General features: G+C 40.2%; 1 protein-coding gene across 1 annotated transcript; it reads left to right on the forward strand.

Annotated features, from left to right (window-relative positions):
* The first annotated feature begins 2,657 nt into the window (after nt 1–2,657).
* CCDC186 (coiled-coil domain containing 186) lies at nt 2,658–27,013 on the forward strand. Its single transcript, XM_009959037.2, has 16 exons — nt 2,658–2,688; nt 3,116–3,809; nt 6,228–6,354; nt 8,722–8,850; nt 9,814–10,026; nt 11,489–11,608; nt 12,158–12,262; nt 12,560–12,658; nt 13,437–13,523; nt 14,333–14,475; nt 17,427–17,682; nt 18,320–18,509; nt 19,773–19,853; nt 20,892–21,102; nt 22,123–22,342; nt 23,071–27,013. Exons 1-16 carry the CDS (start codon nt 2,658–2,660, stop codon nt 23,152–23,154), a joined length of 2,790 nt encoding a protein of 929 aa, XP_009957339.2. The 3' UTR covers nt 23,155–27,013.
* The last annotated feature ends 847 nt before the right edge of the window (nt 27,014–27,860 follow it).

Raw genomic sequence — 27,860 nt, forward strand, 5'->3', positions numbered from 1 at the left:
GGTACATTCAGTTGCACAACAAGCTTTGGGTATTCAAGAGGCATTTGAATATCAAGATGAACTTGCATTGAAAGTCGGTACACATGATTTCTTTGTCTGGATATTTGTGATGTGAAGATAAATTGTGATCCTATGACAAATTGTTAAATTTTACTTCTGTTTAAAAAATAGTGATTAGAACATGAAAAATACTACTATACAGTGGCAGTAGTTTTAAAAAAAACCAACAGTGTATTGGAATTGGAAAGGCTGCCAGCATTCTTAACTTGGTAAATTATATTCTGAGTACTACTGAAAATGAGGCTAAGTCTGCAGGGAGCACTGAATCATTATACTTTACTTTCCATGCTTTAACGGATTTGTATAGTCGCTATTCAAATTCCCCGTGCATTTGATACAAAACCTGTGCTTTATTTATGATTGATACTAAGTGTGGGATACTATGGGTATGAAGTTGGTGGCATTTTATTGCTCTGCAACAGTTATGCAAATCATTGTATTTCTGCTTCCCCATAGATTAATCTTTCTCTCTAATACTAATTCACAGTATCATTTACAGAAGGAAGTAACACAACAAGGTGAAAACTTAGCATCCCTCCCACTGTCTTAACAGGGCTGTATTTTTCACCTGTTGCTTTCATATGAAGAGAAATACCCTCCAGTTGGCTCACTGGACTGGAGAGTTTAGGTATGGTAACCAACATGGAAGTTCACATACCTGATTCTACCATTTCCTCTCTTGCAGGAGTGGTGAACTGCAGCAGCTGGGTAGTGATGAGCAGCTTTGAGGCAGTAACACATCAAACAACTACACATTTTTGGGGTTTTGTAACACTGTAGAAAAGGCTTAAAATGAGCCAAAGAAACCCCTCTGATCATTCTAGAGAAAGCGTCGGCAAGAACTTAGACTAGAGTAACTGCTGTAGGAAAAAGTTGTACCTCAGCTTTATACTCTTTCTACAGCTGAGTGTGTGGATTATAAGCTACCTGTGACAGGAGGGAACAGATACTAGAAGGTGAATTTTTCTTCCCTTTTAACTGCATCATTTGCAAATTATCTTACAGTTATTGACTATATTAAATGCACCAGTCTCAAAACATTGGTTTTTTTAACAGCTTTTTAGTTGAGTAGGAACTAGTGGGTTCTGCTATTGTCAAACTGGATGCTTTTTCTTGCCATTAATATTCATTGTCTTTGCTTGCAGATTGAGATCGTTAGTGGGGGTTGTTTGTTTTATTTTAGAATAACAGTAGTACATTGTGAACTTTCCTTACTAGCAGAAGTTATCAAAAAGTAGGTAGGTACCAAAAGAGCAATTGTTTTGGCTGCACAAGCCAAATGGATGGATTTGTTGGCTCTCGTGTTGACCTAGACACAAATCCTTTGAAGCAAAGGGGAATCAGGGGTTTTATTAATAATCAGACAAGATCTGTTTATAAAATAGGGACTCCTTGCAGAAGTTTCACATAGTGTATAAACATGTTCACCATCTCTGTTCTCATTTGTAGCTTTCTTTACCCTTTGCTTTCTGGTTCCTGTTGATTTGTACCGGTTTAGGGGCTGTAGCATTGAGGGTTTTTGCTTTGAAACCAGAAAGGAAAAGTGGTTTGCTTGTTACTTAGAAATGTATAATTGTCATTTGATGATTTGTGACTGTTTTCTAGTTGTGGCATGTTCCCTTTCATACTCTCAGCCCTATACTCAGTTTTCCTGACGCTTTCCTGTTGTTGATTAACTGGTAGTTGTAGCCCAACTGTTGGTTTCAGGTACTAGTCATGGGTTTTTCATTTGTTGGTATTTCCTGGTAGAAACAGCTGGATTGAGGCTCCTGTTTTTTTACCTTATCTGATTTTTATATGTAATAGTAAAAGGTGGTAGTGGTAGCAGTTAGTCACAGACCTAATGGGATTCATGTATCCCTCTGTTTTAACAATGTAAGCCTCATTACTAAGTGTTGGTTAATAAGGCAGGACTCTGGAGGAGTGGAGCCAAGCAGCACGAAGAGTTTCCTTTCAGACAGTCAAAGTGCAGGGCCTGGAGCATGTAGCTGAATGACTTGGACTGTGTAAGAGAAAGCTAAGCAAATGAGAAAACAAGTATGAAAACAAGCTTGATGTTGCAAGATGGCAAGGTTACTGCTTCCTTTGAGATAATTACTGGAACAGCAGAGTTGAATTAGAAACAAAAAAAATTCCTTTGTATTTAAATAGTCTGATTTATCCAGTATTGGGGGATAGGGTTGCATAGAAATGATATAAGGGCTTCTTGTGCTTGCTAAAAATGCCAGCACTCTTTCCAGACACCTGACCATCTGGGATTCCTGAAAAAGAAGATATAGCATTATACCCAGGCTCTTCCATAAGTGTTCTGGCTCTTTGGGTCTCAATACGGTGTCCTTCTAGTAGAACACTTTCCACATAGCTTTTCCACTCCTCAAATGTTTGCTCTGCAAGCTACTTTTTGAGAGTGCAAATCTGCTGCAGACCATCTGTGCTCTTCGAGCAAGGGATTTTGCTGCTTGAAAGCAGATGGGAAAAGAGAATCTAACCCCCATCCTCCCCCAGCCCCTTCCTTTAGGTTTCTGCGTACAGATACATTTTGCTGTATGGGTAATGAGTGAGGACGTGACAGCAAGGAAGTTGCATATTCTGGCTGGATGAGGGAGTCGCCCTATGTTGTAAAAATGAGTAAGTCAAGACATATTATTGCTTTCAAATCATATATAGAAAAATGAAAGCTGTAAGGCTCTGGATTCTTGTATTTTTGTTGTTGTTTGAAGTGTTTTTCAGAGGTGATTACCTGGAATTTTTGTGGATTTAAATGATAGAATTGTTAATTGTAGAAAGCTCTGCTTTTTTTTTTTTTTAATAATTATCTTTGCATTTACTATCCCACTACTTCCGGTTTGCTATCCTTGATTTCTCACCTTCTTCTAGAAAACCTCATATTGGACCATTTACTTAAAAGTGAGGCAGGAAGGTCAATCAGCTCTGCATAACACACATCTAAATATTTTTGCCCTTTGAATTTTACTTTCCAGTTGCCTTTCTTTCCTCTCTCTCAATCTCTTTTGATTTTTGAATATAATATGTTGTGTAATGTGAATTCTTCTAGATTTCCAAAGGAAAATGATGGAGGAATACTTACCAGAAATGCAAAGCACGCTGGAACCAGTCAATCTGTCAGACGATGCCTCTTCCAGGTCCCCAGATAATGAGAAGTCTGGCAAAACATCTGGAAGGAAGGACTGCTCAAGCATCAGTTGTAGTGGAGATGATGCTGGTGTCTTGGAAGGGGAATCAAGGTTGTTGCCCTCGGACCAGGATTCAACAGCTATTGGCATAAGCAGCAGTGGGGCCCTGGCAGAAAGGCAGGAGCAGCAGTGTGGAGGGGCAGACTGTTGTGCCAGTGCCTGCTCTGAAAGAAAGGCAGAAGGCTCCATGAAAAAAGAACATTTATCTAGTGAAGAATTTGAACGGCAACATCCAAAAACTAATCAGACAGAACCGTCGTTAATAGAAATATTAGAGGAGCTAAGGGAGGAGTCTGACTTTGTGAAAAAATCGAGTGATAAAATCTATTCAGAAAGCCCTTATGACACAGACTGCACAAAGAAGCTTATTTCCACAATACATCAGACTTCCTCACAGGAGGATTTGCTAAAGGAAATAGAGTCTGAACTCTTATCTATGGATTTTTCAAAGGAAAGCAAATTCCCAAATGGTGTGCGGAAGGGTGAACATGCCTTGGCCGTGTTTGAAAAATGCGTGCAAGATAAATACCTGGAGCAAGAACAAACTATAAAAAAGTGAGTATTTCTGTATGCTCATCACAATTGGAGGTATGTACTGAACAATTTTGGTTGCGTGTTGTGTGCAACTGTGTACATCATTTTGGTATGAAACAAGTAGTCTCTTGTGAGTTGTTATAAGGATGGTTAATGAGCTTTTTTAATTATGTTCTTCAAGTGAGGAATTATTTCTACTTGTGGTATGTACTTGTAAATAGAAGTGTGTGCTTAGATCTCTGAATTATTCTGGAATTTGGCAGGAATTGAATAGCCAACTGTTCAGTCGAATAGCCTGCCAATGTCTAGAATTACTGAAATACTGTAAAAGTTAGTGATATAAAAATAGTCCAGGATTCATTCAGTCCATGTATGTCTCTGGAGAAATGAATCTTTGTAATTACTAACTCCCCCAACGTGTGTTTTATTTATGAGTTTGAAATTGCTTGTTTCTTTTTCAAGTAGTATTCAGTCTCCTGTCGTAATTCAGCAAAGTTGCTGATCAGTTGAGAGCTATTCTTTGAGTTGGAAATGTCATATATAGATAAACTATTGTCTTACCACATTTTGTAGGAGGGCTTTTGAAATGCACGGCTTGTAAACTTTGCTATAATAAACTAAGCTTAATAGTTCTACCAGGCAGTGTATACTACACAAAGAATATATATGTTCATCAAAAGCCAGTTCACTGTGTGATTTCTTGATTCCCCACTTGGCTTTTCATTTTCTGGTACCCCTTTAGAAATATTTTTTGCTAACAAAAGATAGCCTCTAACTTCAAATTCATTCCTGCTTGCAGAGCAGGAGATGAGCGTCCTGCTCCTTATGTAAGGCACTGCGATACCATGGTCTGGGAGGACATCAAAGGGAGGGAAACCAGGGAGAGATGCCCAGTAGGGACAGTGTTGTCTTGCACCTCAGCAGTTAACCTCTGGCAGAAATCATGAATGTGAGAGAAGTCCGTTGGTTACAGGCGAGCTTGGGAACGCATACTTAGACATTCTGTAGTTATGGAGGAGGAGGAGGAGGAGGAGTGGGAATCTGAAGTGATGAGTGTGTAGATGGTTGTAATTCCAGGACATCGTAAGTTAACAAGTTATTTGGGTTTCCCTTGTTTACAGTAAACTCAAAGGCAGGTCAGTGTTTTCAGCCATGAACCAATTACTTTCTTAGAGACAAATGTTTATATAGATACATGTGTATGTTATGTATACATACAGAAAGTTCTTCCTATAGAGGTGTCTTTGGTCTATTTTTTTTTTTTGCCAGCTGCTATCCCAGCTGTACCCCTTTGACTCTTGGGGACTCTCCTCAAGAGTGAAAAACTGCTGTGGAACACTTTATATTTGGTCCAAAGGCCATTCTGGGTTGGGCTGATTTGTCCCTTAGTTTGTGATCAGTAGAATTTCTTGTAACGTTGCTCTGGAAATAGCCCAGTTGTCTCCTGTGATCAGATCTAAGATACACAGGTGAACAGCAATTGTGTGAATTAGGAATTTGTAATCCTGGAATATTCATTAATAGATTAAAAAGCCAGAAGTGCTAAGCTTTCTTTCACTGATGATTTTGAATTCCTTGTGATTTAGGAGACTAGTTTTAGAGAGATTTTTTTTTTCCAAAGGAGAGGAGGTAAAGATGAACGTATATGTGTAAAGGGGTATTTAAATACCTTGTTCAGGTAAATACATACCTCCCAAAAATTCATGCAATTAGTGGCCTAAAATATCCGCCATCTAACTGTATCTTCAAGTGTTTAAATACATTTGAGATTCTGTTTATTCAGCAATTCTGACAGTGTAACTTCTGAGTTTTATGTGTAACTGTCTTCTACTGCAGTGCTGGAAGGTCAAACTAAATACATGTCAGCTTCAAACAGCTGAGTTTTAGCAATAGCCAGTTCCTTTAAAAAATTGAACTTTATAAGGAATATAAGCATGAACACAATCGTAGTTACATACCTACTTAAGACTTAAAAAATCAGGGTTCCACTTCTTACCAGGCTGTGAACTTCAAGGGCTGCTCTGAGCAATCCATGAAATGAATACGGGATCTGTATTTTCAGACATTTGACTGATGGCACTCTCTGACTGTCAGAAGTCATAGAGGTACTGACAATTATTAACATTTACAGTTCTGTAATTGCATAGAGGTACCAAATGCCTCATGTTATCGTGGACCATAACAACCCCAAATTGCAAACAAGCAAATTACTCACAAGGAAGATGCTGCTTGCTGGTTTGGAGTTAAGTTTCACGTGCACAACATGATTCTGTTTTGATTTTGTAAGGCTTTTGTGGCTTTCATTAGTGTTTCTGACTGTAACCTGCAATAAAATTTGCAGATCAAAGAGCAAAAACCGTATCTCAAAATTAAAAACGAACAAAAAAAGCCCCAATACTGATGTGCCTTGGTTTTAAATTATTTTTTTTTTCTTAACAGATTGATTAAAGAAAATAAAAAACATCAGGAACTGATTTTGGACATTTGCTCAGAAAAGGACAACTTAAAAGATGAATTGAAGAAACGAACAGAAACAGAAAAGCAGCACCTCAACATCATTAAACAGGTACAGATAGCAAAACAGAAGTGCTGGATAGTATATTGCCTGTCTACAGTGTCACTATGGCCACTGTTCAACAAGGCATCCTTGGTAACGTAGAGGAGATAGCCTGTGCTTATTAGCCTAAGCTTTTTAAGAGGATAAATCGGCTCTTCCATTCCAAGAAATACTCATTGGCTAAAAGTGTTTAAAGTCTTTGGATAAACTGACTTTCTAGATTCACATCACTTCAGTATTCTGCATCTGGAAGTCTCTCTCCACCTTAAGAGAGTTCCCATTTCATGGGTTGCCCTGATAGGTGGTGTTTGTGTCCCTTGGCTTCCTGCTGGAGACTGGGTATGTTGAAGGCCTGTTAGACCTTTTTACAAAAGGTCTTTTACCCTGATAGGATGATTTATTTCTTGTACGTAGACATAAAGGAGACCTTAATTTGTCATCTTTATATTCTGTTAACTGCTGCATCTGCTAATAAAAGTGGATGGGGGTGTAGTTACAGCTGTTAAACGTTAACAATACGTGTAAAGAGTAGAGCATATTAACTCTGGTCTTGCACAGTATTTTGGTCTCAGCAGTTACTGTATACAGGCATTTCCCCAGTGCATTGTTAGAACCGTGACAGGCCAAAGAGGAACATAGAGTGTGCACTGGTGTAGGCTGGTTCTAGTGTGGCAACAAAAGGTATCCCTGCTTGTCTGTTAGTCATCTGCTATGTTCCTACCGTTGGTTGGCCAGCTTTATCGACTGATCACAGCTTGGAAATCTGGCAAGAGATACCATTTAAAAACAGTAATTTTTATTTGTCAAAGTACTGGGGATACTACCTACCTTGTCAGGTTTCTCTGTTAATGTCTGCATCGCACAGAAATCTGTTCTCAAAGCAGTGTGTTGGGTTTGTGGTGTTCCAGAGGGATGTATTTAATGCACGTAGAAGCTTAGTCTGTCTTTCGTTAATTTCAAAGACTCTGAAAATCTGTGATGTTATTGAAAATGGAATTGAAAAGTATTATTTTTAAGCTACAAATTGGAATTGCGTATGCCTGAATAAATAGGTATGAGCAGCTTACTCGTCCTCTCTCGTCTGTGTTTCCATGATAGCACTGTATGATTTCATGAAGCTGTATCATGCAGCAATTGCTTTATCGCATTCTGAAAAAAAGCATTTGTGAGAAAGTTTGTTTTGCTTTCTGGTCAGATAAGTAGGATCTTACATGCAAGTGATTTCAGAAAATACTAGTTTGGAGTGTAATACTTTTATATTGTAGCTCAATACCACCTGGCGTTGTAAGATACATCGCAGTGAAACACTTTTGAGTATTTTCATTTGTGATTTATTGTTACAATTTCTGAATTAGTCTTTTCTGGTAGCTTTCAAATTAAAGAAAGCTTGGCTGTGCTCACAGCTGCAAGAAAATTGTACACACACATTTGTGTGTGTGAAACTTTTTCTTATGGACAGTGATTGATTTGCAAAACTGAACAGGCTGTGGTCAATTTGTTGTTTGGTAACAGAAGAGGTTTAGGTTGTTCATGCCTTTAAGTAGCAGTTTGGAATTAACACAAAAATGTAAGATACTGACCCTGAGATCTTGTACTTTTTTTGCACCCCACCCACCCCCCAAAACCAACCAAAAAAAAAAAAAAATTAACCTTGGTCAATCGGCTTTCCTCTGTAACAAGAGGATAGTCTTTAAGGCACAACTTAACAGCCTTTGGGAGGTGTTACAGCTTATGCAGCCACCACTTGCTCTTGCACTGGTGCTCCTGCTTCTTGTGCCGGACTTGCGTGGCTGTGCAGTGAACGTGCTCTGGGAAGTGTTCCAGTTGAACAGTGGTAATTTTTCTTCAGCTGGATCAAGTCTCTGCCTTGGTTCACTGGGCGGCTGAACAAAGTGCCAGCACACTGACTAAGCGCCTCTTTATTTGCAGAGTTATTTTTCGATGAATTAATTCCCAGTCCAGTTCAGTGTGGATGCATGACTGCTTTGCTGGCACGGTGGAGGATATGGTACAGGGATAGCAACAAAAGGGTGGAAGGTGACGCAACTGCAGATGGCAGCCAGCTCTGCTCTGGCATCTCAGCATTTTGCTGTCAATCTATTTATTTATTTATTTATTTATTTGGTAGCAAATTACTGTGCTTGTGTTTTACTTGATTTGATGCATCTTCAGTCTCACTGAAGATGAGAATTGACATCTTCTTGTGCTTGTATTGCAATGCAAAGCTAGATGTTGATAGGGATAGTTGCATCTTGACTAGGGTAAAATACAGGTAAATATCTGTTGAGGCATCTAATTTTGTGTAAAATGTTCATGCCTGTACGAAACATGATCAAAGTCTTATTTTCCCTGTAACTATATCATAATGTCTTTTAGCTGGAAGCAAGAATGGAAGAGCTTAATAAAGAAGTGAAAGCTAGTAAAGACAAACTTTTAGCTCAAGAAGCAGCAGCCAAAAATGCTGTTCAGCAGTTGCATAAAGAGATGGCCTTTCGGATGGAACAGGTAATACGGAAAACCTTTGGTTACTGAACATCTTATGAACAAACTTGGTTCTTGTAGGAAACCTGTAGCCTCAGTTGTTATATCACTAGGTAAGGCAGACTTTCCAAAATTGGAACTACTAGCATGCAGCTATATATGCATTTTTGATAACTGGCATCACTGAATTTCTAAATAGCTGTTAACATTCTAGAGTGCCTGATAACTCTTTCTAATGTGTATGTTTATATGTGTAGAATTCAGCCCCAAAGGAAATCCCATTTTCCTTGCACGTGAGCTGATCTTGATTCAAAAGGGGGTAAAAGCTGGCAGTGGCTTTTTTCAGACAGACTATCACAACATTAATATTTTTCTCAACCTGAGCACAAAGCTCTTGTTTTGTGTCCTGTATTACTGTGAACTGAGATGATTTTTTTTTTTTCCTTCTTCATATCACATTGTGCCGAGTATTTTCTCTGTTGTATGAATTCTAAATCTGTGTCTGGTTTTTTTATTTGTAGCAGAATTTGTTAGTGCTGGCGTGGGGGGGAAACCTGTAAAAATAAGCCACTGAAAATAAGCCATCTGAAAAATAAGCCACTGGATAATGATTGTGCAGTTGGCATGTAGATGAGGGAAGACACAGGACTGGTACTGGGTATTTGCAAAATTATTTTGTTACTAAACCTTACCAGCTACCCTTCTTTCCTTTTTAAAGAACAATTATATTCTGAATTACTAATGTATTGATAACTCATTTAAGATGTTTAGCTGTGAAGCTGCAGCTGCTTAGATATATATTTACTGTTGGAAGCATGAGCAATTCCAGTACTTAAGTGGGATCTGATGTTGGTCTTTGCAAAACTGAGCTTTTGAGTCCTACTTTATTGCACTACTGTACTGCAATCCTGAAAACATGCAGTAGTGTCTTATAAAAGCTAATTGTGAAACACAAGATTGGTTCATTCTATTTTAATATTTTTCAAGGCAAACAAGAAATGTGAAGAAGCACGCCATGAAAAGGAAACAATGGTGATGAAATACGTCCGAGGGGAGAAGGAGTCACTTGACCTCCGAAAGGAAAAGGAGATACTTGAGAGAAGAGTGAGAGATGCAAACAAAGAAATCGAAAAGCATACTAATAAAATCAAACAACTTTCTCAGGAAAAAGGAAGATTGCACCAGCTCTATGAAACTAAGGTACTCTAAAAATTGCTGTATGACTTGAGTGAATGATTAAAAGCAGTGTTGGAACAACCTTACCACTTGTTTGCTATTGTACTTGGTAAGAAAAGAAAGAAACCTGTTTTCATTTGATTTTCCTGTATAGCTGTGAAAACCCCTTTCCTTCAGGGGAAAGGGAAGTTGTTACTGAATTCTCGTTGTCTTTATCAACTTCCTTTTAATATTTCCCTGAACATTAGTTTGTGAAATGTTAAGGGGTTTTGTGACAAAATTGAAAAGCCTGCTTGTTGCACATGCCTGGATTTTGAGGGAATTCCTAGCTTATTTTGTTTTTTTTTTCTAAAGGCTGTAATGGCATTAGATTATTACAGGGTTTTTTGCTATTTTCCTGTGTTTTCACTCTTTTGTATTACTAAAAATTGGTAATAAAGCAATAGGATTTTTCAGGCTCGATTCAAAAAATTTGCCATTCTTTTTTAGAAGCCAGTAAGAGATTCCCACCAGCCTCTTAAATTATCCAGGTCTTTTTGTATTGTGCTTCACAATTCTATTTCATGTGAGAGATCCAAAAAATGATAAATTGGTAGGGTTCAATCTTTGATCTGGACCTCCTCTGAGCAATTGTACTATGCACAGTACATGCATCTTGCTAAAAGTCCTAAAAATTACACTTCTGAAACAAAAAATCACCTGGGTGTCCTCTCTCACGTGAACAGGAAGCGGGAGCATGACTTTAGGTTTCCTAAACAAAACTTCACATACTGTCTGTCTTCACAACTCCTAAGGATTACTCTAGAGCCTTGCAGGAATTGTACTGCCCTCAAATGGTGCTGCTTTAAACTTTTTTGGTAAGATAAGCCTATTACTTCAGCAACACAGTTTGGAAATGTGGCTTAATGCGGTGGGTTTTGGATAGTGGTATAGAAGGTTACGCCAGCATGTGCTGCTGTTAACATCCTTTCTTGGCACAGGTTAGCGATTTGACTCGCTTACATTTTGCTGTCAGTGCTCACACTGGTCTGCACCTGTATAGTTGGTAATACCATTCCATTGGTGTCACGATTTTTGTCTGTAGTCTTTTGTAATCTATGACCTTACCACTTTGAATCTGTTTTTCCTCATCCTTTTGCCAAAAAAAGACCAAAAGTAGGACTGCGCGGCTTACCCAGCAGATACTAATTTTAGATGAGAACTCTAGGCTGTGCTTTGCCTTTTAGCAGATATGTACCATTCGTGTATACTAACAGTAACGCAGCCTTACCTTGCCCTTCAGACCAGAACACTGATGTGTTTTTTCACTGGGTTGTGGACTAAAGCATTATCGAACACTGTCAAGTGTGTGCATACTTTTGCAAAATCCAGATGTTAAGGTTAAAAAAACCAAAACCCTGCATTTGACACTTGAGCAGGAATCTTGTTGTTGTAGAAGCACTGGATGATTTAAATCCATAAAATAAAATCTGTGAAATATTCTCAGGATGGTGAAGCCACTCGACTCAACAGAGAAATAGAAAAATTGAAAGAAGAAATCAATTCTCATGTTATCAAAGTAAAATGGGCTCAGAACAAATTGAAAACAGAAATGGATTCACACAAGGTTAGTGGAGCGGTGCTGATACCATGACATGAAAATACAGTCAGAGGAATGTAGTTGCTATACTGTTCACTTTTCATATAGTATTAGAGTCTGTTTCTAAAGTGGTTTTTGTTTAATTTGAATACCTGCAGCAAAAGTCAGAATAGTGCTTTTAAAGATACTGATACTGAAAAGGAAATGTTGAGGGGAGGATGTATGGAGGGATTCTGTTTAATCTGGTGATTAACTTTTAATTTGGGTTGTTTTTTAATGAACTAATGGTCATCTTAATTTAGTTTTGATATGATAGAGTTAAATCCATCATCTGAAAATGTGCACGGCACATAACCGAGAGATCATTTTGTTGTGCTTTCAGTGTTGGAACAAACAAAATTGCATAAAGTAATAGTTGAATGGAAGCCAGAGGAAAAATAATGCTGGACGTATTTTAATTTTTTTTTTTGATAATTCTTTCCAGGCTGAAGTAGGAAACTTTTTTTATGAGAAATGCTTTTCCCAGATTAAGTTAGATTAATAGGTTTAACCCATTATTTATTACTATTTCTGTAGGAAACCAAAGAACGCCTCAAAGATGCAACAGCAAAATTAACTGAAGCAAAAGAAGAAGCAGACCAGATAAGGAAGAACTGCCAAGAAATGATAAAAACCTATCAAGTAGGCACATTTTCTCTGGAGGTGAAATTGGTGTTTAGCATCTGAGTCGTCTTTTTCTGTGCTTTCTATGTTGAGCTGTAGCAGAGAGGAATTAACCCTGTGCAAGCTACAAAGCTGAGATGACTAGTCACTGGTTTCTTTACTTGGAAAGTTGTTAAAGGAAAATTAGATTATTATTATTAGATACATACCTACAGAAAAGACTCAGTGATGTGAAAAGCTGTCTGTATGCTCAGAAAACTAGAAAGGGGAATGTAAAACTCTGAAACTCAGCTTACATTTCTTCAATTCTTTTAGGAGTCGGAAGAAATTAAATCAAATGAGTTGGATGCGAAACTCCGAGTAACTAAAGGAGAGCTAGAGAAACAAATTCAGGAGAAGTCTGATCACCTGGAGGTAAATATGTGATGTGTGGAGACAACACAGTTGGCAACTTAGTAGCTAAGAATGCTGTGAGTTTTTAATTTTGAGAATCCTATTTTAAGCTGCTTACAATTTTTGCCAAACATTTTTCTTTTTGGCCTAGTACTACATCCCAGGTGTCTGCCTCCAGCCTTGCTTTTTGGAGGATGTTTTTAACTATTACCTTTGATTCACTTTTTAAAAAGAAAGTGATGGGAAAAGTATGATATAATGAGGATGAAATAACTACTCTTTCATTTATAAACATGAATGTTGCTGTAGCTTAGAGCACAAATTCCGATGGTGGGCAGGCCTTTCTCTGACTAGTATTTTGCCAAGCTATATGGCAAAGAGAGACAGGGAGCAGCCTCTGTTCTGTGTAGAGATTTGCTAGCCCAAAAGCTAAATTCTGATGATTTAGTACCTGCTCACAGCTCATATGTGCATCATCTATGGCTCAAATGCCATCTTCAGAGTTAACCAAGCGTCAGTTTGCCTAGAACTCTCCCCAGGGGCTGTTGAGGCATAGGTTTGTACACCTAAAAGCAGGGAGTGTAATGTCACTTTTGCTCTCAGGTCTTCTGTGAATGAAGAAACTTTTAGGCCTGGCTTTGGTTTTTGAAATAAGCAAAACAAACCTTTAGGGTACCTGTTCTGCCTCAAGCCCTCTCGGCTGTTGTGGTGGCCTGCGTTGGCCTAGATTTTTTTTGACATCCCGAGAGATGCCACTGTCAATTTACATTTCTCACGGAGCTTTTCACTCTTTAAAAAGGTGCATCATGCGAAAATAAAAGAGCTGGAAGACTTGAAGAGAACATTTAAAGAAGGCATGGATGAGCTTCGAACACTGAGAACAAAGGTAACGTGGGCTGTATTGGATTGCAGTGGGGCTAAGGCATAGTGTTGTTGGGTTTTGGAACAAGACTATATTCAACCTATGAATTGTGTTTTTACTTTCCGGAATAAGCAATGTGATTAGAGACTGGCTGTCATGAGACTAGAAGGGATACGTAGCTGTTGATTCTGGGTGGCCTTTCTTGGGGAGTATCGGTTGATCCATAGTACAACAGTGTTTTGTTTCGTAGTATGCGCCTCATTTGACTGAAAAGTTGTGAGAAACATTTTAGTAAACATCTTGTAAATTTAATAACTTCAGAAAATGAAAAATACTTGTAAACTTTTCCTACCTGTGAAGCTAGTTTTGTAGAGTTTGTACATGTGACATCTGGTAAGGAGCATATGCTGTCCATAACTTCTGAACAGTCTATAGATCAGCGTGCCAGTCCCCACGTCCAGAGCAGGGGTTTAGCTCAATAGGACCTTAGAAAAAACAGAGGAAGACATAATAAGGGGTTGGCTTGGTAACTGGGGAAAGATGATGTCTGTGGATCCTGGTCCATTAGACTGGTAAGTTTAAGACTTTGGACAAAACTATTGTTAATCACACTTGTTTAATTGGAAATTTTTTTTGCATTTTTTTTGTCAGTTAATTTTTCTGACTGTATTTGATCTGAAATACTTGGGATATTGTTCTGAGCTACTTGGAGCCGCCAAAAAATAACACAGGAGCTTTGTACAGCAATCTAGACTTTTGATCAGAATAATTCAGCTTTGAAGTTTGGGACCATAAATAGGTTGTGATTATTTTTATTTTTTCTTTCTATTTAGGTAAAGTGCCTAGAGGATGAGCGTTTAAGAACAGAAGATGAGTTATCCAAGTATAAGGAAATCATTAATAGACAGAAAACTGAAATTCAGAATTTGCTGGACAGAGTCAAAACCGTAGATCATCTGCAGGATCAACATCAGAGGTACAGCTTTGCGCTTTGAGGGATGATTTAAAAGATCATCTGAGATGTGGAAAGTTTTTCGTTATTGAAATTATTGATGCTTTAAGATGTATTTGTAATTTGAAAAACCTCTGTTCTAATTTAAGTGATTTTCTAATCTAAATCAATATTGCCAGTACTGGAGATAACCTTGGTGGCCTCTTACAAGACGAGGGGATTGAGACTGATAAATCTAATTCAGTGTCTTTGATTATTAAAGTAAGTGGTATTTGCTTTCCAGTGTAGTCTATAGAGTGAGGTCTTTCAGGTGTCAGCCCAGTGCTCATTTTATTGAAAGATTAGGGAAAAGCGAGTAAACTTTAAAGATAGATTGTTTCAAAAATTGTGATGGGCGAATGAAAGTATTTCACAAAAAGAATTTTGTGTATTTGGTAGATGCTGTATTCAGATAATAGGGGGCATTGTATTTCTAATGGCCTGGAATTCATTCTGCTGTGTCAAAGTTTTGCTCATTTAAGAATGTGAGGGAAATAATCTCAGAAGAGTTGGGTTTGTGGACACTTCAGGGGTGTCTTCAGTGCAGTTATGTTTCGATATGGTACACATGGACTAGAATATAAAAATGCTGTCCACTTCACTGATTCTAACAGCATTGCATAAATGTAGATAGACAATTGTCAGAGAAGCAGAACCACCCATGTGTCCCTCCTGTGCTTTTGAACAGTTCTTATTTATCATTGAAAAATATTTCAGTGATTACATGGCTTCCTCAGGGTTCAGAGAATGAAGCATTTTCCCTGTGCTGTGTGTTGGTCAGCTGTATTGGCACTGTGTCATCAGCCTTTCTAAGGAAACTGCAGTATGTCAGAGACAACTGAAGCTTACACTTTGATTGATAGCAGTTATTTTTCATTTGAGATCTTGCCAAATGAATTTAAATGACAGTGTGAAACTATAAATGTGTTTTTTCCAGTTACCTTTTCCTCTCAGTAGTTGAGACATGCTTAAATATCTTCTCTCATTCCTATTCAATTTGGATAATCTTTTTAAAAGTATCCTTCCCACAACACTTACTATCCCTACATCAAGTTTCATACTGTCTTTTATTTCTCTTTCAGAATGACTTTAACACATTTCCAGTACTCCTTAGAATGTTTGATGACGTTGTGGAATCTCAACCAGAGATTTAAAACTTGTACCAGTAAATTCCCATTATCATGTATGAATGAGAAATCCTGGAATCTTGACCTCTGTTTTTCTTATTGTTGTGTAGAATAAGTAAACTTATGCCCTTCATTTTCTTGGAAGCAAATGGAAGCAATTTCATTTTAATTCACGCAAAATCTTACCTGTCTTCTTGATGAGAAGAGTAGAGGAGGAAGGTTTCCTTAGCCTAGGGAAGAGAATAAAGGGAATGTTCAGCTATCCTTGTTCACTGGAGGGAGGATAAAGAGTTTTGCAGGAAGGATGATTTTAGGTTGAATGCTGGGAAGAACTTCATGGCTGAGATGGGTACCGATTACCTCCGGTGTTGCCTGGTCTGCTTTGTTGGAGAACTTTAAGGACAAGCCAGAGTTCTCTGTTAGGATGATCTAAACATTTAGTTTTGTCTAGTTCAAGCCTGACTGCTAACTAGAGATTTCTCCTGTCATAATGAAACAACGTATTTGGAAACGTAACATATAAGCATAGCCTTCTGGCATAGGTTTTTAAATGAGAGCTGTAGGTGAGATATTTTGCATCATAAATGGCTGAAAAAAGCCCAATGCCATAGTTGTGCAGTCTTAAAGTCTTCTGAAAGGTGGAATTAGCCTAAAGACTGTAAAGGCAGGTGCAATACATTTGGTGTTATAGTTTGGTAGCGCAATGCTAGCTGACTTCTGTTGTCGTTAACCAGAGGAACTCCTCATTTTGGAAGCATATGATTTGTAGTAATGGATTTCTAGTAGAATTCAGTTACCTCGTATTGCAAAATCATAGTTAATTGTCAGAATTATTAATGATACAGGTTGCCTGAGCCTCACCTCTACTTGAAGAAACACGTTGATGGGGGTTGTTGATTTAAAGTGAATTGAGCCTCCTGGTAATTACACTGTCTGACGGAATTAAATGAGATGTGTGCCCTTGCTTTGTATAACTTTTAATTTTTATTTTTAAATTTGAATATACACACTCCCTGTGAGAAAGAGAGGTGAGGGTTTCTCTGCTGTTGTTGGAAGGTAAGGTTTTAGAAAGGTGTAGAAAATCCTGTGATTGAAGAGCTAATGAAATAATATTGCAAGAGCAAATGAGAGGACATTTTAAGTCTGTAACTTTTAACAGCTGTTTAATTTTTGAATTAATTTCAGTCACTTTCTCTAAAATGTTGATCATAGCTGAAGATCCTGCCTTTCTCACTCAAATGGATTTCAAGTGATAGGTCAAAAGTCTGCTAATGGGAATGCTTCAGTAGAAACAAGAATTTGTTTTGTAGAGAGTTGAGGGGAGGGATAGTGGTGTAAGACAGGTCCTTTGAATTGGAGCTGCACTGCTTGGATAAGGATGTTTCAGAAGTCATCGTACTGCTGTCCTGGAGTGTTTCCCCATTTCTTAAAGACAAGTCCTCTTACAGAATTACCACCTTTGTTGGGTTTGCAGACCTTCCTCTTATCTGCAGGATCTGGTTTTGAGGGTTTTGTTTATACTGAAGCTCATGGAGTTGAATACAGAGAGATGGTTTTCCTTGAGGAAGCCAATGACTGCATGTCCTTCTGTGGGATACAGATATCTGTCACTCCAGGGCTGCAGCATGTCGTGGAATAGAATCTGCAAACTCCCTTGGCATTTAAAACAATCCAGTGACTAACAGATGCCCCAGAGGTCGTTAATTGTTCCTCTGCCTTATTTGGTCTTGACCTGAATGCTTTTATTTCCATAAGGTTTCATATCTTTAAGCTTAAGTTATCCTTAATAAGATACCATTGTTTTGACAGAGATGAACAAGAAATCAGTGCTTTAAAGGAAGAAGTAGATGGTTTCAATTCTCTGATTGCTGATCTCCAGAAGGACATTGAAGGTAGTCGGAAAAGAGAATCTGAGCTATTGATATTCACTGAAAAATTAACCAGTAAGAATGCACAGCTTCAGTCTGAAAACAATTCCTTACAGAGCCAGTTGGATAAGCTTTCTTACAGCGAAAGAGAGCTGCAGAATCAGCTGGAATGTGTTCAACAGACTAAAGATGATCTGGTGAGTACGGTGTGACGCTTGGTTTTTGCACTAGTAAGATGTCCGATATTAATAAAGATGTGGCACATGGATTCCACCTTGTGTCTTTACTTACCTGACAGCAATTTCTTGTTGAGTTTGCCAATTTGATAGAATGACAGCAGTGGGATATAAACACCTCCTGTTTCTAAGGGGAAAGAAATCCTGAGGCACACTGCCTGGAAGGAGAGGGTGTTACTGTGTTGCTCTCTCTGGGAGTACAGAGTCGTTCTCTGTGCAGCTGTCGTTGAAACAATCAAAAGGTTGTAATTTGTGAAATTCAATTACTGTAAATTGTTTCTTAGGTTTTATACTATTTATACTAGAAGATAAATGTAATTTTTAATGAACTTACTCTGTCATGGAAGGTAATGTGACTGCATGGTACAGCTCTGCCTGGCTCCGTACTGTATCATGTAGGTGTTTTGGAGGTAATTCAGGAGTCTTCCTGCAGTGTTGCATTGTGCTGCATATCCATTTGCGGTAGTAGTGTTTAGCTGAAGTAATAAATGTAAAATGTGAATGATTTGCAGGTGAAAAGTGCAGTTAGGGCTCTTGAGCATACAGTATGATTAGGCTGGAGTTTTGTGTATGACTGAAAATGAAACTATGATTTCAGGCTGCCAAGTTACAGAAGGAGGAGGACCAGCGAAAGCTAGAGGTTGAGACGCTACAGGCTCAGCTAGCTTCAGAGCAGAAAGAACTGACAGCGCTGAAGACCCACGTAGATGAACTGAAAGATGAACTGGCTACCCAGAAGCGCAAGCATGCAGCGAACCTGAAAGATCTCACAAAGCAACTTCAGCTAGGTTGAAATTACTTTCAGATATTACAAGTCAGCCCCATCTGTAAGCCCCTTCACAGTGTCTGGTAGAGACTAGGGTCCTGTCTGCATGTGCATGCTGTTTGAGCGTAGCCCTCCAAGCTCTCCCTGTGCCTAAAGAGAAGGAGAGTGAGTGAACAAATTAGATCTTGTGGAAACAGCAGTTATAGGAGACAGGCCTTAGTGTCAGTTTTCAGTCTTAAAGATAACTTTTGAAATAAATCTTTCCTTTTATGTCTAAGCCCATTTCAAAAGAGCGTGGTCTTAGTTATCAGGGATGTGACTGCTGAAATGTCACTGTGGATATATATGGATTCTGGTCTGTGTAGGAGTATATTCAAAAGTTGCTAGAAGTATCCTAGTTGCTGACTGTATCAGGAATCGCTGTTGACAGTGACTTTTTAGTGTGTTAAACAGAGCGCATCAGTTTTTAAAGGTGGATATGTAGAGACTGATGACTAATTTTGTCAACAAATAGAAATCATTAAATACCCAATAATGCATATGCTCTGGATGCAAATAGATTTGAATATAATTAGATCTGTTTGAAACGTGTTTGAAAGAAGAGAACCTGTCGGCATTGTGCAAGACAAGTTCTGCCTTTTTTTGTACCTGTGTGAACAGCTGTCCGCTTTCCCTCTGATCCCTACTGAATGAGTGTTGCTTCTGGCACCAGTACTACACTCAGCTCCCAGTAGCGATACAGTTAGGAGACTGCACAACAGAGTTGCCATCCTGTCATTCAGTAGTTATTTACATGGCAGTACTAATCAAAAGTAAAATCAAATTTAAGCAGTCTTGTTTGCAGTTAATCCTATGTATGATATTACCGCCTTCAACTGGCAACTGCTGTAGGGTGGTAGGGGTTGTGGTGGATGTTGCATCCAGGTACTTCATGGTCAGGGGCAGGGAGAGGAGGGGGGCTGTTTGGTTTGGGTTGGTTTTTTTTAGTTGCTACCATAATCTTTCAGTTATCAAGCCATGTTAAATTAATGCAGATCAGAGAGGATGAGAGGTTTTTTTGAGTGTAGCTCTTCAAGCTCTCCCTGTCCCTAAAGAGTATGAGAGCCAGTGAAAAAGTTAGATCTTGTGGAAGCTGCAGTTACAGGAAACAGGCCTTAGTGTCGATTTTCAGTCTCAAATACGGCTTTTGAAATGGGCTTAGGCATAGAAGAGTATATGTTGTGTAACACTATGATTTTTAGGTTTTAATCTGCTGTTGGTAACCATCATTTTGTTACACTTTCAGCACGGAGGAAATTGGATCAGATGGAAAATGGTAATTATGACAAAGAAGTCAGCAGCATGGGGAGCCGTTCCAGTTCATCAGGTAATGCAGCACGTAGCAGGGCTGCCAAAACGATCCTTCGATCTTAATAAGGTTGCCATGGTGTGCTGCTGTGAGCCTTGCTCTTTCCGTGGTTTGTGCGTGTGCGGTGTGTGGGCAGCCTCCCATTAAAGCTGACAAAATAGCCTTTAAGCACCAAAATGCACTTGGCTGAATGCAGTTGTAGGTGCTTATTCTTATTATGAGATTAAATTCTGATGTTTATAATGTTTAGGCATTTTGGCTCTTTTGAAATGCCTACCTTTTTTATTTTGTTGCTTTTATGTGCGGTGGAAGCTCAGAGGACTCCAGTTTATACAGGACCCTTTTAAATGCTGCCAGAGGCAAAACAAACTGAGCAGTGGCTTCCAGTATTGTTTAATTGTGGTATTGACAGTTGCGACCGTGTAAATGATAAATCAATTAGCACGTTTAGAGGTGACAGTGTATTTGTGTAAAATTCATTGCTTTCTATCCAGTTAGAAGTGGTTATCTTTAGCCCTGAAAACAACATCTGTTTTCTTCCTAAATATCTTTGGGTTCAGTCTGTCAGTGTCCTGTAATGTCACTGTATGAGGGAGAGAAATACTTAGAGAGACGAGAAAGAAAAGAAAATCTTCAGGCTTTAAGTGATCAGCACTGCAGAATGTTTATACAGAGGGCTTTTGTCAGTCTGTACAGTTTTCATAGTGGTGTAATTTTAGCTAACTCCAAAACAGATATGTCTAAAGTCAGCTCAGTCTTGTACAAAGTAATATTAACGAATATGAAGGTACTTATGCAGGAATAAGCATTACTGAAGCAAGCACACATTCTAAAGGAACTGGGGGCGTGCTAGGGGGCTACACTGCTGTCTCAGTATGTATTATATAAACAGTCCTTATATCATTTAAAGAAAAGCTCACTAACATATAAGGGAAACAGACATTCTGAAGAAAATACCCTAAGGTACTGAAATGTAATGTATGCATGCACTGCACTAGTGGAGACATTTTACCTGGTACAAAAGCAAAAAGAGCTTTTTCATGGATGTCTTGGCAGGGTCCCTTAATGCGCGGAGCAGCAATGAGGATCGGTCGCCTGAGAATACTGGATCTTCGGTAGCTGTGGATAGCTTCCCAGAGGTGGACAAGTCCGTCTTGGTGGAAAGAATCCTAAGGCTCCAGAAGGCACATGCTCGAAAAAATGAAAAGATGGAGTTTATGGAGGATCACATTAAACAACTGGTGGAGGAAATCAGGAAAAAAACAAAGTATGTTCTGAGTTCTGTTCATACTGGTTTTGTGGTGTTGAGCTGCTGCGCTACACAAGTGTTCTGGATTTCATGTAAGACAAGGAATTGTCTAAGTGAAAATATTTAAAACAATAAAAATTACTTAGCTTCCCCAAGCAATTACAGTAACTGCCGAGTTGCTTATTACTAGAATTTTTCAGAGGAATACACTGGTGCAAGTAGGTTTTTTTGGTAGCAAAATTGTCACCAGGTGGCTGATTTGCCATGAAGTAGTGCCACTGGCTAACGGAAGAGTCCATCCTCTTCGTGTGCTTAAAAGGGTGCTGATTTTGTGTGTGTGTGTGTGAGTGTTTTGGAAGGAGAATCTGTATAGCTCCAGATGGCAGTCTGGCATGCATACCAAACAAACAGCGTTTCTGAGCCAAAGGTGGTCGGTATTGAACGTGCAAGACAAGATTCCACTACATGGAAATCTCGTCTTACAGGACGATGTCTGGAACCTCAGTGAGGAGGGGAAGAAATTGTGGCATATACCTTCCTCTGGAAAGTACTGTCGTCTGTGAAGTGCAGCCCTGGCTGCGTGAGCCTGGACCTTTAGGCCCCTCTGGTACCATTTCATAAAACGTGATCACGGCTTGTGGAGACTCTTGAGCAGAGACTTGTAATTTTTGCCTCATCTGTAGAAAGCTTAAGGTTCCCTGTCTGGAGTCTTTCAGCAAAGAAAAGTAGAGGCATTTTTTAAGTACCTTTGTTTGCTGCAGTAGCAATGTTACCTTCTCACAGTACTTCCAAACACGTAAGTCTTGCGCACTGTGACTCAGTTGCTCAGTTTACCAGCATCTCCTATAGCACTTTTGGTATCCCAAGATTTCCTCTGACCTAGGAATTGCAGGAGTTGATTTTTTTTTAACTGCCTTTTCAGTAATACAGTACTACTTGAAAATAAAATCACTCTTACATCAGTAATCAGAAGTTACTTCAATATCTGGTTTTTCTCTGCCTTGTAATGCTTGATTTTTAATTTTTTTTCCCTCCCAGAATTATTCAGAGTTACATTTTGCGGGAAGAAGCTGGAACGCTATCATCAGAGGCCTCTGACTTCAACAAAGTACACTTGAGTAGACGGGGCGGGATTATGGCATCTCTGTATACATCTCATCCTGCAGACAGCGGTCTCACGTTGGAACTCTCCTTAGAGATAAACAGGAAGCTGCAGGCTGTGCTAGAAGATACGTTACTGAAAAATATTACGTTGAAAGTGAGTAGCTGTGCCTGTTCTTCCACGTGTTCTTGTGGTTCTGAGATAGTGCCTTCAGAGAGACCCGTGCTGTTAAAGGGAGGCAGTTGTTCAGAAGTCAGCTCCCTGTGAATTGGTGCTGCTGGTAGCACGGGGTTAATCAGAGTTCTGTATCATGATCCGTGCTGACTTTGCCTTTTGGGACCCTCGTGGTACGCTGCCCTAATGGGCTGCTGCTTGAAATAAATTCTGGGCTGCCTGTGCATTCAGCGAGGAGGGGCCTCTCCATGCTCTCTCCCATCACGTGGAGCCGGAGGCTCCGCGTGCCTGGCCCTCTGCCCGACGCTGGGTACCCTGTTGAGCTGTGGGGGCCGCGTGGCTGCTGCTGGGGAAGGGTGGCAGGCTGGAGAGCGTTGTGCAGGCTGTCAGCTGGACTGCAGTGCTCTGAAGAAGTTGGAGATCTCTTCCCATAGTTATCATTCCCCTTGAACACTATACTTCTTAGACAGCCTGTAGAATATTGGTGACTGCAAAAAAAAAAGATTTGCTGAGAGCTTTGCATCCTTTATTGAAATTAGCTTGGTTTTCTCCAACTGTGTCTATAATCATTTGCACTTGTCCTGGATGCTCGAAAGTATCGACCTGCTGACATAAACGGTTATTTTAACTTGTTGTTGCATTTTGTGCTGATTGACTCATTTTCCCTGTATAACTTCCACTGTCCTTTTTTTTTTTTTTCCCCCCCAAAGGAAAACCTTCAAACTCTAGGAACAGAAATAGAACGGCTTATTAAACACAAGCATGAACTGGAACAGAGAATAAAGCAAACATAACTAAAACTTCTATGGAATAACCAACATGAAGATGCAGAAGAGGCAGGTGCTACAGACCACAGTTTTTTACATTTTTCCTGAAATTTGATTGCCTGCCAGCACAAGCATCCAGTGTTTTGCATATACAGCCTTTAACCATGCAGGCTCTTACTCGTGTGAGATCTACGGGGTTTGGCATCAATGTGGTTCTGTCTACTCGATGCCGGTCTGAGGTCTTGCTGAATTTTACTACACACTACACTTATCTGAAACATTTATTTGAAATGACATAGAGATCTGCTTTGCAGTGCGTACTGTGTTTTGAGTGAGTTGCAGTGAGATTATAATTTCTGCACTGTGTAACTAATCAGTCTCTTAATGATGGAGCTTGAAAAACTAAAACCAGTTATGTCTTAGTTGCTGTTGAACATATCCAGTGTTACTGAGCTTTAAGGGCTTTCAGACATCGTTTCCTTTCTTACATATGATTTCTGATATTTAAATTGATGAAGCATTTTTGACATATGCATGGAAAAATGCTTTGTCACAGAAATTTGATTTTTAAAGTGGTGGCCATGATACTGCATATTTTCTGATTTAGTTTAACATTCAACTGATTAGTTTCTTTATTCGAAAGAAGTGAAACAACAGTAAAACTAAGGGATTAAGGAGCTTTCTGACTCAGTTGTTGAGTGTATGTAATTGAAACAAATATCAATTCAACAAATCCTGTAATCGCTTGATCTTTAGACGTCTGGATCTACAGAAGGCTGATACCAGATAATTGGTTAATAAAGTTCTCTGGCCTTCTGCATAACTAACAGCATTTAAAAAGTAGGAATTCTGACAGCCCATTGTTAGGTCTGTACAGGTAGACATTGTGATTGCGTCTGTTTTCAAAGACAAATGGAAGATAACTAAATTTTCTTGTTAACTGTGGCTAGACCAGCCGGTGAAAGTAATGATAAGAAATGGGAAATACATCTAAATGGATTTTAATCTATTGGTTGGGCTGTGAAAATGGCACAGAAATCTGTGTGACTCCCTAATTTTACTGTTGTGAAGAATTAGTTGGCACAAACTGAGAACTGTTACTTAGTCCTTCGATGGCTGGGAGGGTGATGGAGGAAGAGTATCAAGGTGACAAGATTCTGGTTAGTCGCAACATCATGTTCACATTTTAATTCCAGGATAAGTAATTTACAGGATCTGAAATACATCTATTCCAGCAGTAAATGCGTAGATTTCTGTATTTATTGCCTTTTGACCAAAATTAATTGACCAGATCACACTGTAAATATGTACTTTGGGGTTTTATTAAATACTTGAACTTCTTATTATCATGAAAAAAGATTCAGTGTACATTTATAATAGCAATGCTTTAGCTGTTTTAATTAGAAAGGATACTGGGGGGTGTGGTGTGGTGTGTCAGGAATCTGTCTTACCACAAGCACCGTTTGCATCGTACACAAACCAAGGGGGCTGGATCCAGCAGCACACAGGAGGGCAGTTTATCACAGCATCTAGGTGACTTAGGGGTGTGCACTCCATTTTCAGGTACCCCTGAGTCACTTGAGCTTTGTAATGAACCAAGTCGAGCAAAAGGGCCTGATTTGGTTTAGGTAGTTTGATTCAAGACAGTGAGACTTCCTTTTTACTTTGAAGACAGGCATCTCTGAAAGTCCTTGCAGGATCAAGACCTGGTTTGTGATCCAGGGAACTTTGAGTCTTGGATGGCAGGTCCCTTCAGTGTCAAAGGATTAAGTATTTCTTTGGAAAGGGAGGGTGGAAATACTATTTAAAGCCTGACTGAGCATTGTCGAAACTGTGAGCCTTTAATCTGGGTGGGGTTTTATACATCTATTTTTCTAATTCCTGAGAGCAATGGTTATCTGAAGTGTTAGGGAGTTTGGACCAGTCCAGTCATGGGACTACCTCTGCTTTACTGCCGTTTAAGTGATGTGAAGAGGAAGACGGCTGGCTCTACTGGGGCAGATTTGTCAGCAGCTTCCAGGAAGTGAGCAGGCAGTTGTTCACGAGTGAGCTAGACCTTCTGCTGAAAGACAGCCTTTAGAACAATTTGCATGTCGAAACATAGCTTAGCTCTTGTATGTTTGTGTTTTCATGCTTTAATGTACCAGATCTCTGGATATTTTAAGGCATTCAGCTGAATGACTCCAGTGTTCTAGATGCCATGTTAATATTGTAATCATTTAACGTATGTTTTCCAGGTGTACAGTGTGAATGAAGGAGAGGTGTGGTGCAGATGGAATAAGTGCAATGACATTGTGGAAATTCTTATTTCTTTTTGGCATGGTTGTTTCTCCTTTTAAGTTATTTGAGAAACGTAGTTAGCAGTCCTCCTGCCCTGCTGGAAATGCTGCTTCCTCTCTGTAGCACTAGCAACTTCTCAGACTTTTTTTTCTTGATTATGGAGACACACAGAGCAGCCAAAATATCCCATCATTCATTGTGCATGGTATTTTCATGGGCCAGAGTCATCTTCCACAGCTGTTATTTTAAACATACCTAGAAGAGATGGAAGTTTCATTCTCGCTCACACGGTGGCAGATGACCCTCTATCCAGTAAGCCCAAAATGCGATGAATACATGACAGTGTTGTGCATTTCTGAGAGGCGGTGCTGTGTTAGCCATAAAAATGTTGCTGGCAAGCCGCCTGCCGGTTGTGTCCGCGGGGCAGGCTGTCAGGAGTGTCACCTTGCTGGTGCCCGTACCGAGAGCGCTTCCTGGGAGAGGGTGGGTTTCTGTGGGTGGCTCGCACGGGTGAGCACCAGCTGGTGCAGAGCTCGCGTAGCGATCGCGTTTCACTTACCTTTGTTTTGGAAGCTTCATGTTATGAACCTGAGACTGAAAACTGTCCTCAGATGAACTGAATTTTAGAGATAAACTGATGCACTAATTTTGAAGCAGCCTGGAGCAGTTTGCTACGTAGCTGTCACTGAAATTCAGTGTCCGTTAGACATGTAATTGCCACAGGCTGCTTTTGAAAACTCCAAGCTTGTAGCTAGTTTTGTCCTACAGGCTTAAACATCTGTTTCTTAAATACTCAGGGTGCTCTTTTAATTCAAACATCGCACATCCAGACGTTGTTAGAGGCCCTACAGGAAAGCTGCCTATGCTTTTCCACCCTCTGTAAAATCCAGCACTGTCATTGTCTGAAGCGAGACCCTCTGAACTGAAGAATATCCTTTTATGCTATAGAAATCACGGGATTTCTGCTACATAGGCTTGTGTGATACTTTTAATTTTAGTCTCCAGAAACAGTGGAGGTCCGTTTGTTCCTCAGATAGGTTCTTGTCATCTTCACTTGTTGCTGGCAACACCTGCAGTGTCTCCAGGTAATGAAACTGAAGTTACTCTCTTGAAATATTTTTCCATTACAATGTTTTTGTTCATAACTGAAAAAAATAAAAAGAAATCAGATCTCTGGCTTGCGCTGAATGGAGTGTAAAGCTGGGTGCCCGCATGCTGCAGAGACCCAAAACTAGGAAGGGATTCAGCAAACAGGGCCTTCGCCCTTCCCGCTGGTGAGCGCCGGCAGTAGGTGGCACTGGAAATCAGATTTACCGCCTCTCCGCAGGCACCCGGAGCTGTCAGAGGGCGGCGGCTGCGCTGCAGAGGGAGCTGGGTGCTATTTGGAGCTTTCCCAAGGTGGAGGGGGTTTTCCTTCCCATGTCTTTGTTCTGACTTGGAACTACGTTGAATCTTCCAATACATGTACGTGCGTTGTCCGAATATACACAGAATGTCCGTGGATCTAATTTTGTAGATACCTGTTTCTGTATAAAGTTTTTGAAGATACCCCTATACCTTCTGTATATATTGTACTTTGAAATAATAAACATACGAATGTATGGAACTCTGGTGCGTGCCGTGGCTGATTCGCGAACGGCGGTGGCGGGGGGGGGGGGGGGGGGGGGGGGGTCGCCATTCGCGAGTGGGACCCTGCCCTTCTCACAGCGCAGCGATGCCCTCGCGGCGCTGGTGAGCGGGGCCTCTGGGCTAAAACCACCTGAATTGCCAGCAAGCGGTTCTTGCCAGCAGGGGTGCTGGGAGGGCGCCCCGCGAGCACCTTGCGTCCCCTGCGGGGGCTGCAGCCGCCTGTCGCTGTACAGCCCGGGCTGCGGGGGGAGGCGGCGCTGCCGCCCGCTGCCGGCCCGCGCTGGCCCACGGCGCTGCCTCCGCAACGGGAGGTGGCAGCGCCTCCTGCCGATCGCCGCCGGCACCGCCAGCAGCCCGAGCGGCGCAGCCGGGGAAAGCGGCTGCGCTCCGCTCGTGCCGCGCTCCATCTCCTGGAAACTGGGGTGAGACCTCTCCATCCTAAGGACAGGCGGTGGGTGCTGCCAGTAAGTACTGCTGGGAGCTCCTGCCGGTCCCAGTAAGCGGCCTTGGTGCTGGAGTCCTCTTTTCCCTCGTGTCACGTGAATTTGAGGATCCCACAGTCCCAGCCTTGGCCACAGCTCCGCGTTTGGGACAGTATTTGGTACTCTGGTTTATTTATTCTCTTGCAGAGATGTAATGTAGTTTGGGTTTTAGCCATGATGGGATTGTTTTTTTTTAAAAAAAAAAAAAAGTAGCGATGCTGTTGGGTTGCTGGCTGTTTATTTGGGCTATGTTTATACTAAAAATCTGGGAATTGGATTTGGATGGGTTTGCAAACTGGTGGTAGCGAGGTGGAAAAAGGAATAACATGGAGGGGATAATTT

This window comes from Leptosomus discolor, chromosome 6 (assembly GCF_034619465.1).
Source record: "Leptosomus discolor isolate bLepDis1 chromosome 6, bLepDis1.hap2, whole genome shotgun sequence".
NCBI classification, from domain to species: domain Eukaryota; kingdom Metazoa; phylum Chordata; class Aves; order Leptosomiformes; family Leptosomidae; genus Leptosomus; species Leptosomus discolor.